At 37.8% G+C, this 18,952-nt stretch overlaps 1 protein-coding gene across 6 annotated transcripts in view; it reads right to left on the bottom strand.

Annotated features, from left to right (window-relative positions):
- The window catches only part of CEP192 (centrosomal protein 192), a 132,907-nt gene that overhangs the window by 83,526 nt on the left and 30,429 nt on the right, over window positions 1-18,952 (bottom strand). For all 6 annotated transcript variants that reach the window (XR_005212162.1, XM_037805595.1, XM_037805599.1 and 3 more), the window contains 4 exons: window positions 16,516-16,750; window positions 15,918-16,061; window positions 6,846-6,910; window positions 6,113-6,322 (listed from right to left, as the gene is read on the bottom strand). Coding sequence is in view for 5 of the 6 variants with exons in the window: in XM_037805595.1 (XP_037661523.1) it covers window positions 6,113-6,322; window positions 6,846-6,910; window positions 15,918-16,061; window positions 16,516-16,750 (654 nt within the window). In the remaining variant the exon portion in view is untranslated. The remainder of the gene's footprint in view (window positions 1-6,112; window positions 6,323-6,845; window positions 6,911-15,917; window positions 16,062-16,515; window positions 16,751-18,952) is intronic.

The raw sequence follows: 18,952 nt of genomic DNA, 5'->3' as shown, positions 1-18,952 counted from the left end.
TGGACTGGAAAACTAAACTACCATTAAAATGTCAATTTTACCCAAAAGGATTTACAGATTTTTAGCACAATCTCAATCAATATTACAACAGGCTACTTGTAGACATGGAAAAGCTAATTATCAAACCTATTCAGAAGGGTAAGGGGGCCCGAATAGACAAAACATCTTTAAAAAGAAGAACAAAGTAGGAGGACTCACATTTCCTGACTTTAAAGCATATTACAAAGCTACAGTGATCAACATAACATGGAACTGGCACAAGGATAGATATATTGACCAATGGAATCAAATTGAGAGTTTAGAAATAGACCCTCACATCTACTGCCAAATGATTTTTCACAAGGCTACCAGGTCCACTCAATTGGGAAAGAATAGTCTCTTCAAAAAATGGTGCTGGGAGAATTGGATATTCTATCCAAGCTGTGCCAGTTTGGATATATTATGTCCCCCCCCCAAAAGCCATATTCTTTAATGCAATCTTGTGGGGACAGACATATTAGTGTTGATTAGGTTGGAATCTTTTCATTGAGTGTTTCCAAGGAGAGGAGACTTGGTCAACTGTGAGCGAAATGTTTAACTATGGAGATAAAGACCTGCCCATTCAGGGTGGGTCTTAATCACTGGAGTCCTATAAAAGATCTCACAAAAAGAAGTAGCTCAGAGCAGCTGAGAGGGACATTTTGGAGAGAAGCTAAGTGCTGACAGTGTCGCCGACACATGAAGATCACTTGGAGATGTTTGGACATGTTAGCCCAGAGTTTGCTCCAGAGAAGCTGAGAGAGGACCCTGACGCTTAGATGCTGTGCCGGTTTGGATGCATTATGTCCCCCAAAACGCCATGTTCTTTAATGAAATCTTGTGGGGGCAGATGTATTAGTGTTGATGAGGTTGGAATCTCTGTACTAGATTGTTTCCATGGAGATGTGACCCACCCAACTGTGGGTAATAACTTTGATTAGATTATTTCCATGAAGCTGTTGCCCTGCCCATTCAGTGTGGGTCTTAATTAAATCAAATCAGCCCTATAAGAGCTCAGACAGAAGGAGCTCGCTGCTGCAGCTTAGAGAGACATTTTGGAGACAGTTGTTGAAAGCAGACTTTTGCTGGCGCTTTGCAGGTAGTAGCCCCAAGTTTGCCCTGAGAAGCTGATGCAGAGACATTTTGGAGAACCCCATTTTGAAATGCAACCTGGGATCAGCAGACGCCAGCCACGTGCCTCTGAGCTACAGGTTTTCCAGATGCCAACAGCCCTTCTCCGGTGAAGGTATACTCATCTTCATGCCTTAGTTTGGACACTTTATGGCCTAAAGACTGTAACTCTGTAACCAAATAAACCCCTTCTATAAAAGCCAATCCATTTCTGGTATTTTGCATAACAGCAGCATTAGCAAACTGGAACAAGACGTATAGGAGCTGAAGAATCTAAGAGAGACCCAGAGATATTCTGGAGAAAGCTATTTTGAAATGCAACCTGGGAACAAAGGAACAGCAGACGCCAGCCATCTGCCTTCCCAGCTGACAGAGGTGTTCTGGACACCGTCGTCCACCCTTCAGTGAAGGTATCTTCTTGTTGATGCCTTAGTGTGGATACTTTTATGACCTCAGAACTGTAAATCTGTAACCTAAAAAATCCCCTTTATAAAAGCCAATCTATTTCTGGTATGTTGCATAACAGCAGCATTAGCAAACCAGAACAATACCATTTACAAAACTGAATGCAAAATGGATCAAAGATCTAAATAAAAGAATCAGGACTATAAAGCTCCAAGAAAAAATTTAAGGAAACATTTTAAGGATCTTATGTCAGGCAATAGTTTTCTTAGACTTCACACCCAAAGCACAAGCAAAGAAACAAAAAATAGATAAATGAGACCTCCACAAAATTAAAAACTTTTGTACATCAAAAGACTATCACAAGCCTCTTTCTCTCAGCCAACTCTGCAAATAAACTCACTATCTGCCCCCCTACATGGGCCATGACTCCTAGGGTATCCATCTCCCTGGCAATGTGGGACATGACTCCCAGGGATGAGCCTGGCTCTAGCATCATGGGATTCAGAATGACTTCTTGATCAACAGAGGAAAAAGAAATGAAATAAAATAAAGTTTCCATGGCTAAGAAATTTCAAATAGAGTCAAAAGGTCATTCTGGAGGTTATTCTTATGCATTATATAAATATTCCATTTTAGCTTCTAGTATTTTAGAATAGCTAGAAGGAAATATCTGAATCTGTTGAACTGTAATCCAGTAGACTTGATCCTTGATGATGACTGTCTAACTATATAGCTTTTATCATGTGACCATGCGACTGTGAAAACCTTGTGACTGACACTCCCTTTACTCAGTGTACCGGAAGATGAGTAATAAAATAAAGATAGATATATATGTATGCATATGTATATGTACATGTGCATATATATATATACACATACACACATATATAACGGGGGGAATAAGAGGTATGGGATGTTTTGGGTATTCTTTTTTATTTCTATTTTTTTTGTTATTTTGGAGTAATGAAAATGTTCTAAAATTGATTGTGGTGATGAATGCACAACTATATGATGATACTGTGAGCCACTCACTGGATAATCCATCCACTGTGTATGGATTATATGGTGTGTGAATATATCTCAATAAAATTGTATTAGAAAGAAAAGACGAAAATGAAAAGACAACCTACCCAATGGGAGTAAATATTTGGAAACACTGTATCTGATAAAGGTTTAATATTCAGAACATATAAAGCGATCTTTTAACCCAACAATAAAAAGAAAAGCAACCTAACGAAAAAATGGACAAAAAAGACTTGAATAAACATTTTTTCTAAATGGCTAAAGAGCACATGAAAATATGCTCAACATTACTAGCTATTAGGGAAAGGCAAATCGAATTTAGCATAGAATGGGCACTATTAAAAAAACAGAAAATTATAAGTGTTGGAAAGGACGTGGAGAAATGGGAACACTTATTCATTGCTGGTAGGAATGTAAAATGCTGCAGCCACTGTAGAAGACAGTTTAGAAGTTCCTTAGGGAGCTAAATAAAGAATACCATATAACTCAGCAATCCCATTAACTAGGTATATACCTAGAAGGACTGAAAGCTGAGACTCCAACAGACACTTGCACACCAATGTTCATAGCAGCATTATTTACAATAGCTAAAAGAGGGAAGCAACCCAAGTGTCCATCAACCGATGAACAGATAAACAAAATGTGGTATATACCTACAACGGACTATTATTCAGCTGTAAAAAGGAATGAAGTTCTGATGTATGCAACAACATGTCTGAAACTTGAAGACATTATGCTGACATTATGCAGGCAGAATCTGTCAGAATCCACTTTCCCAAAACTCTACATAACACTTAAGGCTAGAGAACACCTCAACATCACTGAGTGGGGAAAACATATACTAACATTGATAGGAGAAACACAGGACAAGTTTATTTAGCCAGGCCCCCACCCCTCTCAGTGGCTCCCACAGCAGGCCACTTGATGTGCGAAGCACCTTGGTGGTCCACCTGTGTTCAAGTGCGGGTCACTAGGGCCTGCTTAACTCACACACCTAAGCAAAAATATGGGGTATTTCTGTACCTTGGCCCCACCTGGTTCTGTGGCAGACTGACTATGGGCACAAGACTGGGTGCCCTGACCCGGAGTTTACCTGGGGGCAGAGGCTGTGTAGAAAGGGTAAGCCATGGAACAGAGCCAGTGCTGAAAGCTGGAGCTTTATGAAAAGCGTAGGAGCGGAGCTAAGGTGCCATAGATACCAGGGAGTAAAGACTATAATTAAGATTAAGACAAAAGGCACAGCCTAAGGCACAGGGAGGGGAAGCTGGAGAGAAACTCCCTTTCTGGAAGGAAAACATTCGTATATAATGGTGAATACTTGAAAGCTACCATGCACGCCAAGGGGATCAGAGAGACTTGAGAAGAACCTAACTGTTCACCCCGGGTCTATTTTACAGGTTCAGGATAAACTGGGCTAAATGGAAAAGAAGACTCAACATAACCAATCTACACTAAAAGTCTGGGTAAGTGGGGGGAGTTAGCACACCAACAAAAGATCTTAAGACATATAAACAACAGAAAAAGATGGCCCATCCAAAGGAACAAGACAAAACAACAAAGGAAGCACAGACACTGAATAATCCAAGGCATTAATTCAACTCTTGTAACTAAGTCCAATGAGCTAAAGGAAAACATGGATAACAACCTAACAGAAATCAAGGAGACAATGCATGAACAAAAAGGAACCAAAAAGAAATTGGGGGGATGAAAACCACAATAACAAATCAAATACAGAGAGGTTTTAAGAGCAGATTTGAAGAAGTAGAAGAAAAAATCAGCAAACCGGAAGATAGGATAATTGAAATTCCTTCACAAAGAATAAAAAAAAAATAAGCAGAGCCTAAGGCACCTGTGGGACAACATGAAGCACACCCACAGATGCACTTTAGGCATGTCAGAAAGAGAAGAGAAAGGGGCAGGAACAATATATTAAGAAATAATGGCCAAAACTTCCCCAAAATGATGAAGACATAAAAATACACATCCAAGAAACCCAACTAACTCCAAACTGGATAAATCCAAATAGACAGAGACAGAGATACATGCAAATCAAACTGCCAAATGTCAAAGATAAGAGAATTCTGAAAGCACCAAGAGAGAAGCACCCATCATTTACAAGGCACAAGATTAAGTGCTGATTTCTCACAAGAAACCAAAATAAAAATTCCTAATAATAAGCCTATATTTTCATGATCCACTACTTTGTTCATCTGTTCAATAGGAAATTCAGTTACTCTTCAACTTCTCTCAGAACATCAAAATGCCAAACAGAACCAGGCAAAAAAAAAGTATTTATTTTCATTTCTCAAATCACTGCACAGACCAGACCATAGTTCAGTATCAAATTTAAGTTCTATAAATTGTGATTTTTAACATTATATCTATTTTTTAAAACTAAACTTAGTGGGATCTAGTTTTAATAAATGCTCCCTCCAAAAGCTCTAATCCCCACATTGAACTTACCCTTTAATGCTACTTCCAAAATATATTTTAATTCCTTCTACTTTTTCCTGTTTTCGTTCCATCATCCCAGTCCCCAGCCTTCCTCTGACAAGTCCTCTGGCCCAGGCTGTACACAAAGCTGCCTTTGCAGAGTCTCACTGCCATTCCCCAGGCTCCTGACACATATGGTGGCACATGTATATGCTTACTGAACAGATAATGTACACCTGGAGATGAGCCTACGCCCCATACTAAAGGAGCTCCCTGGCTCCAATCACTTCTTCTCAGTTCATTTTAGTCAAAACCCAGCTCCTACAAGGATCCCTCTTGATCTGGTCTGTCTACTTCTAAAATTATCCCACACAACTTCACTACAACCCCCTTCCCTTCCACTCACATTAGCTCTATTTGCCTGCTTTCTGTTCCTCCACTATGACGATCTAGTTTTTATCTCTAGCCCTTCACATATCCTGTTTCCCTTTGGTGGGAACACTCTTCCTTCTGTCTTTGGGTGGCTGCATCCTTCTCGTCAATTATGTCTTAGTTCAAACCCCATTCCCTCAGGTGTCACTCTGACCACCACAACTAAAAGCAGCTCCTTCTTGTCATTCTCCATACCACTTATCACTATCTAAATCAACTGCATTCTTAAAATTTTTACATATATTACATTTTATTAAACCAAAACACTACTATATTTCAAGTTATATTTTCAAACAATAGGTTAAATAATGTTAGAATTCTTCCTGCCAACCAATTATATAAAAATAACATTAGCAATTAATAGATACTAAGTACTTACCATGTGTTGTGCACTACCACATTTAATTCATATAAAACCCCACAAAAAACCATCCCATTACAGAAATGTGGAAACTAAGGCACAGAAGTGTCCATTGTCACAGAAGTAGTTAAAAAGTAGACCTAGGACTGGAAGTAGGGTCTGACTGATTGTAAAACCTAAGCTTTTACCCATTATATTATCACACCCCTACTCCCTGTTTTAAAGATACCATATTCTAGCTGTGCGTTATAATATTCAAAACATAAAAACCTGGTGGCTTTAACCACTTCTGGCACATCTCATACTTACTCTTTTCACATTGTTATCACCACCAAGGCAACCAAGAGCTTCAGATCTCTGAGCAAAGAACTCTCCTAAAGATAGACGTAAATAACTGGCATCATTTTTGTCCAAATCTGATGTGCTAAGTGATTTCCTTAACAGATTGTAATTAACTGAAATTCCCCAGGATGTATCTCCAAGTTCATCCGAAGTGTTTCGGCCATCAATGTTTTCTTCCTAAAAAGAAAGAAAGTTATTGTTTAATTTTTTTCCCCAGGGGAAAAAAAAGCCTTCTTTCTGTGTTCTTCTAATAAGCAAAACTAAATTATTTTTATTTTAATTTTTTAAAAATTAGATAAATTCAAGTTTAAGAACCTAAAGGTAATGAACTTCAGAAAAGGAGAAATTCATTTTCAAATATATGAGAATTGTCTTAATATACTGTTTAATCAAACACTGTCACAAATCAAAATCCTTAGAAAGAAGTACATTTTCAACAAAAACAAATATGATTACCTCATTTTAAAACATAGATAAAGACTGGAAATATCTATGCAGCCTATAAGGCTATTTAAGTATACCAGTATTTTTGAATTAACAATTAAGAATATGAAGGAAAAAGCAGAAATTGTCTTAACATGAGAAAACTAGGAAATAATTCTATACTCACTATACCTGTTCAATAAAAAATCAAGTTTGCCAACATTTAAATTAATAGAAGAAAATTTTTAAACTTTGATTAATGCAAATAATTACAAACCTGTATAAACTGATGCTCTTTATTAAATTCTTCTTCATCTCGCTCAATCATAGCCAATGCTTCAGCTTAAAAAATAAGAAGTTTATGTAATTATATTGCACGAATGCCTAACTAAAAACTAACACACAAATACAACTTTGCTAGCTGGGAAAAAAAAAAAATACCAAGGAAATAAAATTGATGGAAGTATGTGAAAGCTTCCACTCATGTAACTGATGCCTTTGTACTGCTAAATACTTCAGTTTGTGGTTGTCCTACAGTGATTGATTTTATCACTTACTAACTTGCCCTAACTTGCTAAAGGGACTTTATGACATAAGCTTTGTATTTTTAAGATATTCAAACTAATTTCAGCTTTGAAGAGTTTGCCACGTCTGAGTTAAGGTACTCATGTCCTCTGGAATTTCATCTGGAACACTCAGACTGATCAAGTCTCTCTCTGAGTGCTTCATGTAAATGCCTACCATGGTGTCCATCCATCCCAGTTTGCCCAGGACTGTCCCAATGTCAGAAATAAGTCCCACGTCCCAGGAAATCACAGACTCTAGGCAAACAGTGAGAGGTGGTCACCTGCTGAACACCTCAGAGCTCACGCTGGGGAAACAAACGCACACTAGCCCTGGCGTCTCTAGGCCAAAGGCCCTCAACTAAAATGCCTCCAGAGCTGGAGGCGGACGAGCAGAGCACTGGGGGTAAGTAACAGAGAGTGGTGGGGACAGTGGCAACCCAGGCAGCAGAGGACCCTGACTCAAATACTAGAATTACAAAGAACTTTGAACGCGTTAGCTAAATCAGACAAGTCTGCAGGCCACACTTCAGACATTCACCCAGCACTTCAGCACAGAGGCAGGAGGGCAAGAGCCAGCTGCTGCCAGAAGGGCCAGTTCAGTTCATGGCCCCAGTGAGAGAGGGTCCCTGCTCTCAGAGGCTAGTCAGATTCAAACTGTCCTTTGGAAACTCTCACCATCCCACCTTAACAACCTGAGAGAAAAAATGAGAAGTCAGGGAAAGCAGAGCAGTTAGGATTAGCTCAGGATCCCTTACTTGTCAGAACAGTGTTATTTCCTTACTGTGTGACTGGCTCTTTCTTATGTAAACACTTTCTTAACCTTGAGGTTGATGAATGAGCACGCGGAGAACCATGAAGCCCTCCAAATTACATGAAAAATAGCATACTCCACATAAATATCTTCCTGGGAAGATTCTCTGAAGGGTCTGTGACTCAAAGGAAGTTAAAAACTATTGCCCTAGAATGGCAAAGTATGAACCAATCAAATAATCAAACAGCCAAGAGAGCGGAAGTAGAAAACTCAGCCCATAAGGGAGCCCAGTAAAAAAAACTTCATTTACTTTGATGGGTTAAATGGTTTTTGAATCATTGGGTAGTCGCTTTAAAATTTTACTTATTTATTACTTAATGAGTACAGTGTTTCTGTTTGAGATGATGAATTTTGGAAATAGTGTGATAGTTTCACAACAATGTGAATGTAACTAACACCACTGAATTGTACACTTAAAAATGGTTAAAATGGCAAATTCTGTATGTGTATTTATAATAATTTGTGAATACTATTATAATTCTGAATGCTTATTCTCTGAAGTTTAAGAGACTCTTCAGATAAAGAAACAGCTAAAATGATACTGTTGCCTTGTGTGGTCATCAGAAATCTGTCCCACATCATGAAAAACCAGAATGTCATTTTTTATAGGAATCTATGCCTAATGTTTTGTCAAACCTAAAAAGTTAGTCCTCTTAAACATCACCTAAGCCTTCAATATTTAACTTTTCAGAGCAACCCTTACATTTTGTTCCCCAATGTTTTACAAACCTGTGCCATAGGCTGAATATAATATCTCAGACATACCAGGCAAGGGGAAGACAGAAATGGGGAAGACAGAAATGGGGAAGAATTCAAGATGTTATCTCAAGTAAAGTTTCTGAATAAAGTTTGTAAGTACGTAAATTTTCATTTAGATTGGGGCATTATAAAATTATGCCCTTGGTTCAATTTTCCTCTTCTGAACAACTCCTCTCCAGTTTCAAAACTATTCTCTCCCTTCTAGAAAAGACTGCAGTTTTACTAATGCTCTCCCACCCCCACCCCAATAATCTTGACCAAGTTCATCTTTCCAGCTCCCACCCTCACCTTCTGTCAGACTTCTTGACAGTTTTCCATGTTCACTGTCTCCGCTTCCTCACTTCCAATGCTGCTCATTCTTTCCAACCCAGCTACCATTCCCTAATTGCAAGGATGTTCTCATGAAACTTTCCATTGTTTTCTATTTAAATTTTCCTTTATCAGTTCAAAATTCAAAAAAAATATGTCTATATATTGCTCTTCAATAAAGCATTAAAAATTAAACAAAAGACATAAGGAATGCACTGATGTCTCCCTGTTGTCCCTGACCCCAGTCCCCCCACATCCCTGAAGAAACCAATGGACCAAGTATCCCTTAAGTCCCTCCCTATTATCATCTATTAGATTTTTTGAGTTAAACTAGCTATGGATCCTGTCCTAGTTTGCTAATGCTGCAGAACGCAAAACACCAGAGATGGATAGGCTTTTATAAAACGGGGATTTATTTAGCTACACAGTTACAGTCTTAAGGCCCCAAAGCGTCCAAGGTAACACCTCAGCAATCGGGTACCTTCACCGGAGGATGGCCAGTGGCATTCAGAAAACCCCTGCTAGCTGGGAAGGCAGCTGGCATCTGCTCCAAAGCTCCGGCCTCAAAACGGCTTTCTCCCAGGACGTTCCTCTCTAGCAAGCTTGCTCCTCTTCAAAACATCACTCCCAGCTGCACTCTCTTTAGTTCCCTCTCTCTGAATCAGCTCATTTATATGGCTCCACCGATCAAGGCCCACCCTGAATGGGCGGGGCCATGCCTCCATGGGAACACCCCATCAGCATCATCTCCCACAGCTGAGTGGGGCACACTCCAACAAATCCAACCAGCACCAAAACCTCTGCCCCACACAAGACCACAAAGATAATGGCATTTGGGGGACACAACACACCCAAACTGGCACAGATCCCATCATCAGTTTCTTTTTATCTTTCTATTGCATGTATTTACAAATACATGTGTGTGTCTCCTCTCATTGCTGCCTTTTTACACAAATGTTAGAATACTTTATATGCTGTTCAGTATATTCGATTTTAAATAATTTATCTTGCTGATCATTTTATACTAGTATTTGAAAAGCTCCTGTATTCTTTTGGATGGGCACAGGGTGTTACCTCATATAGATGTACCCTATCTTATTTAGTCAGTCCCCTATTTTTTTTTTTATATCTAGGTTGCTTCTGATCTTTTGTTACAGCAAACAATGCTACAAGTAATAAGCCTGTACACATATCACATAGCATTTGTGTATGTGTATCTGGAGAATGAATTCCGAGAAGCAAAACTACTTGGTCGCAGTATGTGCATCTGTAATGCTTGGAGATGCCAACACAATTTTATTACCAAATTTTTACATTGTTGCCAATGAGACAACTGCAAAAAAGGTATCACTGGGTGGTTTTACTCTGCATTTCTTTCCATGGGTGAAATTGAACATTAGTTCATATACTTAACCATTATTACTTCCTTTTCTATAAATTATCTATTTACAGCCTTTGCCCAATTCTATATTCAGTGGTCAGTCTTCAACTCATTGATTACTGGAACTGTTTATATATTAAGCAAATGGGCCCCTAATCTGTAATGAATTGCAAATATTTATCAGTGTGTTACTTTTGCTTAACAAATCCTGGTAAATAAAGAATCCAAGTTATAAAATCTTCACTAGTACTACAAAGAGTAATTTCCTGCTGGTAATGATGACCAAAGTATAGGGAAACATTTTGTTGTCAGAATCAGGTAACATAAATTAGATTTGATGTAATTAGTGTAAAGTTATTTACTGTATTTTAAATTTGGAAGAGAATTCACTGAGAACGATGCATATGTGGCAATTCTTGGTAAAGTATATCCACTTAAAGAGATAACATGATATTTGCGGCAGGTCCGGTCTTCAAACGCATTTAAGCTAGTCAAATCTCCCTCTTCCTCACTATGTTGGGTAAACAGATCACAGTACAAAGGAACAAACTCAAAGCTGACGTTAAAGATGTATTAATTGAGCATGATGCTTGAGGGGGAAATTTCATATTTTGCTGAATACTTTCTTCTTTTTTCTTAAAAAAAAAAAACCAAAACAAAACACTCCACTCCCTCCCCACCCCCTGGAAGTGTTTTTATCAAGAAAGCATGCTGGATTTTGTAAATTTCTTTCTACATCAATTGAGGTGATCATTTGGTTTATTACATTAGTTGATTTTCTTATGTTGAACCACCCTTACCAACATTTAGGGCTTTAAATTTTCCGCTCAGCATGGCCTCTGCTGCATCCCATAAGTTTTGATATGTTCTGTTCTTGTTTCCATTCATCTCAAGATATTCACTGATTTCCCTTGCAATTTCTTCTTTGACCCACTGGTTGTTTAAAGTGTGTTATTTAACTTCTACATATCTGTGGATTTTTTAGTCCTCTGCCTGTTATTGAACTCCAGTTTCATTCCATTGTGTGCAGAGAAGATGCTCTGTATAATTTCAATCTTTTTATTGAGACTTGTTTTGTGACCCAACATGTGGTCTCTCCTGGAGAATGATCCATGAGTGCTTGAGAAGAAAGTATATCCTGCTATTTTGGGGCGCAATGCTCTGTATATGTCTATTAGGTCTAGTTCATTTATCATATTATTCAAGTTCTCTGTTTCTATATTGATGTTCTGTCTAGACATTCTATCCTTTGATGAGAGTGGTAAATAAAAAGGTAGAGGTGTCTATTTCTCCTTTCTGATTTGCCAGTGTTTGCCTCATATATTTTGGAGCACCATAGTTAGATGTATAAATATTTATGATTGTTATTTCTTCCTGGTGGATTGCCCCTTTTATTAATATATAGTGTCATTCTTTTATTCTAACGATTTTTAACTTAAAAGTCTATTTTGTCCTATATTAGTATAGCTACCCCAGCTCTTCTTCGGTTACTATTTGCATGGAATATCTTTCTCCATCCTGTCACTTTTAACCTATATGTGCTTTGCTCCCTCTCTTGAATTGAATCCTCTTTCCCTATCACCTGCCATCACCATGGTAGGCACAGGGACACATATAGTTGGATCATGCTCTTTTATCCATTCTGCCCATCTTATCTTTTGATTGGGGAGTTAAATCCATTAATATTCAGGGTTATTACTGTAAAGGCAGTACTGACTTCAGCCTTGTTGTCCTTCAGTTTTTATATGTCATATTTTTAATGTCAATCTTTTCCTTTATTGCAGGCTCCTTTTTGTACAAGTTATTTTTGTAATGTATCTGTCTGATCCCTTTCTCATTTCTGTTTCTGTATATTTTTAAAATATTTTCTTTGTGGTTACTCTGGAGTTTGTATTACACAACCTACATGTATAACCTACTAATCTGAAAACATACCAACTTAGCTTCAGTAACATACATGTCCTCTGCTCCTGTATCCCTCCATTTTCCCTCTTTATGTTGTTTCATCCCACATTACCTCTTTATATTTTGCAGGTCCATTATCAGGAAATATGACTCTCTTATTCAACTGTATGCTAACTTACAGGAATTAAGGAGTAGAGCTGAATATTGAAGATACAGTACTATTGGGTTTTGCATTTACTCTTTTATTTTTCCCTTAATGATAATCTTCATTTCTTCACATTGTTTCAAGCCACTCTTTCCTGCTTTTCCTTTCAACCTTAAGAACCTGCTTTAGAAATTCCTGTAGGGCAGGTCTTTTATTGATGAACTTTCTCAGTTTGTGTTCATCTGTGAATATTTTAAACTCTCCCTCATTTTTGAAGGACAGTTTTCCTGAATAAAGAATTTGGAGCTGGCAGTTTTTTGGTATGCTAAACATATTGCACCATTGCTTTCTCGCCTTCATGGTTTCCAACTGGAAATCAGCATTAGGATTCCTTGTATGTCAGAAATCAATTTTCTCTTGCTGCTTTCAGAACTTTCTCTTTATCTCTTGCATTTGACATTCTGATCAGTGTGTGTCTAAGAGTAGGTCTATCAGGGTTTATTATTTTGGAGTATGTTTTTGGACACATATATTTATGTCTTTCTTAAGAGTTGAGAAATTTTGGGCCATTATTTCTTCAAATACTCTTTCTGCCCCTTGTCCCTTCTGTTCTCCTTTTGGAACACCTATGATGTGTTTTACTTTGTTCCTTCGACTGAGCCATATCTACCTCTTTCTTAGTACGACATGTAATTTTTTGCTTATGTCTGGCCATTTTATTATTTTGATGTGCTACATCTGAAGGTCAGTTTCTCCCTTACCTAGGCTTTTACTGCAGACTGGCTATGTGTTAAGGCTCTTCTTTGATGTTGGTCCAATTTATCCTGGATCTTTCAAGTGTCTCATGTTTAACTGTTCAAATTTTCTCAAGTCTTCTGCACCTGATTCTCACTTTGGATATGTGCTACAACATTTAAGACTGCCCTTTATGTACAATTGTTTCACCTCTAGGAGAAAGCTTCCTTTCCTCTGCTCCTTCTCCAGGAGTCCTGATCTGTTCTCTTTTTGTGCCAATTTTCTCCCCTGCTCCTATGATTTATTTAAATTCTCTCCCTCATTTTGTACCCCCTTCTTATTATAATTGTCAGTTCTGGCATCTGTCCTGCCTTACAGCAGTTCAGTTTCTTCCTTTTTTCCTGTGAGTCTTTTCTGCCTCCAGTTATTTCCCCATTAAGATACCCTGCCCCGAAAGAACCAGATGGGGTCAATCTAGAAAGGTCCAATTGTGTTTGGTGGTCGAGCAAATAGAGAGTGGATTGAGCGTGTACACCTCTTGCCAACAGTTCTATTTTCCCTGCGGGCACTTTTGCATGCGGCACTCCTCAGTGCATAAATATATAAATATATATTTATTTGTATAAATAAATGCAATCCATTCAACTATTGACAGGATTTGGGAGGATTCCAATTAGGGGTAATATAAATAGTGCTTCTATTCTAAACGTTTTAGTATGTGTCTTTCGGTGAATATATATATACCCTATCCACTGGGTATACACTTAGGTGTACAATTTATTGGGTCATGAAGTATGAAGTTCATCCTTTCACAACGTATTGTCAAACAGGTTTCCAAAATGGCTGAATCAATTTCCAGTCCCACCAACAATGTATAAGAATTCCACGACCATGACGTGGTAACAGAGCTAGCATCCACTGTTCATTCTGTATGCACACTGTGCTTTCTAAATCAAGATATTATTGAGCATGTTCTCCTTGAAATTCTACCATACTATGGCCCCAATATTGTTTTCTTCTTACATCTCAGCCACTGTTTTGATAACTCTAATATAACTTCTGCTCCAAGATGTAGCTATTGCACAGGTTGCACCTAAGCACTTCATGATCTTACTATCATTTCTGTGTGCATTATTCTTAAAAAAACTATATGCAACTGTAACTTAAACCTCAAATTTCTGACCCTATTTCCAACTACTGAATTCAGATCTCCTACTCAAACCACAATCATCCAAAAACCTACATTTCTCCTGATTTCCTCCACTTCAGTTAACAGCACTGTCATTTTCCCAAGAAATTCAGGCCACCAAGCTCAATCTTTTCTTGCCTCTCAATTATCCCCTGATATCCAGCCACCAAATCTACTTTCACATCTTTGATCAGCCACTTTCTTTTAATTCTCCCTGAGACTGACACCTGGACTATTATAACCTCCTGGGCTGTTTCCCTATTCAACTGATCCCAGTCATAGCTGTTGGAAGAAGGCTCACAGAGCCAGCTATACAAGCAATTCTTCAGGGGCTCCCTGTTGCTTCCTATACTGAGTTGAATGGTGCGCCCCCGAAATTCACGTCTACCTGGAACCTGTTACCATATCTGAAAACAGTGTCTTTATAAATGTAATCAGGTTTGGCATGGTATTCAAAGCTCCATCCTCTCCCTGACCCTACTTTACCTCTCCAGCTTCATCTCTTAATCTCTCATTACTCTTTCCTCCCTTATTTTGCCCCAAACAGCAGCCACACTAGACTATTAACCATTCTCAAAACATACCCATGCTTTCCAACCTCTTTCAACTGGGTGCTCCCTCCATTTCGAATTTCTGGTGCCCCCAAATATTTACCTGTTGAACCTCTACCTCAAAAGCCACCTCTTACATAAAATCTCTTTGCTACTCACTCATGCAAATTATTTCTCCTTTCGCTAAACTCCAAAATCATTTGCTTTGCATCTCTTATTATGCTAATCACTATATTTTATATTACTCTCATAACCCTCTTATTTGACTGAGTTTCTTCAGAGCTGGAAAAATGCCTTCCTGATCTCTGTATTAAACATCAGACATTTAGTAGAAGCTTAGTTCAAGCAGCAGTTACAGGAACTTCTTGTCCTGGCACCTTATGAGCCCATTAAAAACAAAACTAGGCTTGATAAGCCAGGAACACCTTTCCTCACAAGAGGTTACAGAGATGCTCAGGTACAGAGGCCTCTGTAGCACACAATATCTTCATGGACTAAGGCTTACAATGCTGTGCACCAGCGTTCTTCAGATCCAACCCAGTTTTCATTTTTACTGTCACAGCTTCTGCTAATCAACAAACCTAATTCGTTTCTGAGTGCTCTTTATCTTTGTTGCCACTTTTTTTCCATCATTTCCACCATACTTCTTAAACAGATTGGCTTTTGTGTTCGCTTGTGTATCAGAATATTTCTTTTGTTCAGGAAGGAATTAAAAACATGACTAAGTAAACCCTAAGTTCCCTTCCAACTCTGCAATAGTAGAGTTGATAGGGTGCTATTCCCTTCCAACTATTGTTACTTGTTCTTCCCTAAGGAAAAGGTTTAGCCCATTCTAAGATTAATTCTAGCTTTTGTTCCTATAAAAGAAGTGAACAGCTATATATTATATATTCCAGAAGAGACTGGATGTTTCTGACCAATGTCTACAGGGTCATCTCAGAAACAGCACCAGACACATGAAAACAGGGTAGAATAAAATTGGTTATCAATATACTTACAACCAGTTCTGAAGTCTTCATTCATCTCATTGGTTAGGGACATATTTAAATTTTCTTCTTTATTAAAAGATGTATAATAGGCCAGATCAGTTACCCATTTGCCCTCTTCATTTTGATAGACCACACCTTGTGGCAAATCCATTTCTAAAAAATTAAAATTCCAAAAATATCCAATGATGCATGTAACAACTAAAATGACACAACATTCTTAATTTTTTTAATTAACTGCCTTAGTTATCAACAGTACTGAAGTCTGCCCAAAACTAGTTAGAAAAAAAGACGATCCATTTCTCCAAAAGAAAAGTATCTCACTGATGGTGGACAAGCCTTAATCAGTAAAAATCTATACTGGAGAAAAAGGCAGAAGAAAAAAAGAAAACTAGCTTTGAAAGGTACATCTCCATTAGACTTGGATCAGAGATACCATTTTTGAAATACAATCCTCCTATACTAGTATATTTTAAAATCTTTAAGATCTACAAAACGCTTGATGTTTCAATATGCAAGATTAGGCAAGTTCCACTTGAAAATGATCCTACTCGAAACACACAAGCATTTCATGTATTTCTTTACTTTAAAAAAAAAAAAACCCACTTACGGTCTTTATTCTTTCCAACGGACTCGTAACAGACACATGCTCGCCTTTCACTAGTCGGTGATCGAAGAACATCAGTGGAATTAATTCTATTGTCATTCACAGGCTTCAAAGATGCCACATCCACTTTTTTTTGAATGGTCGCTTCAGGAATCTCAGTGTCTAAACATCCATCCAGGTGCAAAACTGCTTCTGAACCTGACGCCAAATGCCTGTTTTGATGAGGAGACTCTGCCACCTGTGTTAAGGAGCCAGTCACATCAAAATCAACCAACACTTGTGTCATGAAAATAAACAGGCCTAAGTGTCATGTTTGTAGCCCTGACAGTCTTCACCAGAACTTCACCTCTTGTGCTTTCCTTTAAAAATCAGTAACAGAGCAGCAGTAGGTTAAGTGTTTTTCATAATTCAATCTAAAATTTTACAGGGAAAACTTATATAATTGATTTAAAATGTTTACTATATAATGGAAACACACTACGTACTAGTCGCTGTATTCTGGATAAAAATGAACTAAGGTTTAGCAATTTTTATAAACCAAAATTTAAAATGCAGTCATGACAAATGCATATGCATATCATCAGATTCAGGTACCAAAATCTGGTCCTACATGTCCCTTACATTACAGAATATTAGAAATATTAGGTTAATTTTTATAATCACTGCGAAAAGTCACTAGAAGATTGGTAAATCCATTATTGGTAAATCCATTACTGTGACCAGCCTCACTAAAATTAATACAACAACTATCCTTGAAAACACAGGTATTAAAACCTTTTTATAAGAGTAAAACAGCAAATACTATAAATGATCCTGAAATATGTTTTTTACTCTGATGAGACCCAAAACAATTGTATCAGACACTTCAAATTAGGTCTGTGCTCACAATCATGCTTTCCAATAAAATTTTCCAAATGGTACTTCTTATTCTTTCCTAAAATAACAACTGCTGAAAAGGTGCTCAAGGGCCTGGAATAATTCTTTCAGATATTCAGCTACTGCCATTATGTCAAGTGCCAATGAAACCCGTAACAGCAATCTTTTCTGTTATAAGACATATGATGACAAAAGCAGACTGATAAGCAAAGTTTTAAAGTTAGAAAACTAAAAGGAGATAGTTCTACAAAAAAGAAGTGATGCTCATTTTGGAATAAGAAAGTCATAGGTTCAAATTGTAGTACCTATTTATTAACTGGAATTTGCCAACATTGTTAAACAAAAATACACTTACACCTCTACTTAATATCAAAATAAATTTCAAATAGATGGCTTAAAGACTTAGATGTAAAAGTACCAGAAGAAAATAGATGTACAGTTTTATATTCCTTGGTGGATAACATCTAGGCGTAACAGTGTTGTGGGTTGGCTTGTGTCCCCCAAAAAAGACACGCCCAAGTCCTAACTCCTGGTACCTGCAAACGGGACTCTATTTGGAAAGATGGCCTTTGCAGATGTCATTAAGTTAAGGATCTCAAGGTGACATCTTCCTGGATTTGCCATGGGCCTTAAATCCAATCACAAGCAACCTCATAAGAGAGGGAAGGTGGTTTGAGACACAGGGAATGCCATGAGAAGACAGCGACAGACATCAGAAGGCTGTGACCCCAGCCAAGGATGGTCAGAAGCCACCAGAGGCTGAAGAGGCAGGAAAGCCTCACCCCTAGTCTGCAGAGGGAGCTCAGCCCTAAACACCCGGACCTCGGACTTCAAGCCTACAGATCTGCGGGAACAAATTTCTGTTGTTTTAAGGAACCCAGTTTGTGGCGATTTGTCATGGAAGCACGAGTAGACCAATACAAATATTAAAACCAACATATTTCACAACAGAGAAAGCTTGTAAAATCAATATTTAGAATATGAATACCCCAACAGAAGAAAAGACCAAGACATGCTGTTTAAAACTAGATAACCATTTTTCACATATGGAACTAGCAAAGATTTAAAAAAGAACCAGACTGTGGGAAACTTGCTTTCTCCCACATAAAATAACTTAAAACAATCTTAAATAAAGCATGGAGTTGCTCTGACAGGATTTAAATATAAACACAAAATAGTTACAATTTGACAGTGTAACTCTCTCAGCAAAACTTAGCAAGGGAATGAGAGGAGAAGGGAAAAAAATAAAGACAATCCAAACTTCTCCTAGGGGTTTACAGAGGAGGTAATCAAAGTATTCTGAAAGTCTTATTTTATTGGAGTAAAGGGAAACAGAAAGTGAAACACAGCATCTTGGTGGAACTTGGTGGAGTAAAAGTACATGGGGGGTAAAGGAGTTGGTATTGCCTCAAAAAGTAGTTAAGAAATACGTCTGATAATAAATGAGGGAAAAGAAAGAGACCTTCTTCAAGTCCTCCAAAGAATGAGAAAACAGCATAACTTCACTGAATCTAACAACTGAGTTTAACATTTGCTACTATTTTACGTACTAAGAAAGAAAATA

Source organism: Choloepus didactylus, chromosome 16, assembly GCF_015220235.1.
Source record: "Choloepus didactylus isolate mChoDid1 chromosome 16, mChoDid1.pri, whole genome shotgun sequence".
NCBI lineage: Eukaryota > Metazoa > Chordata > Mammalia > Pilosa > Megalonychidae > Choloepus > Choloepus didactylus.
This window is presented reverse-complemented; position numbering and strand designations above follow the sequence as displayed.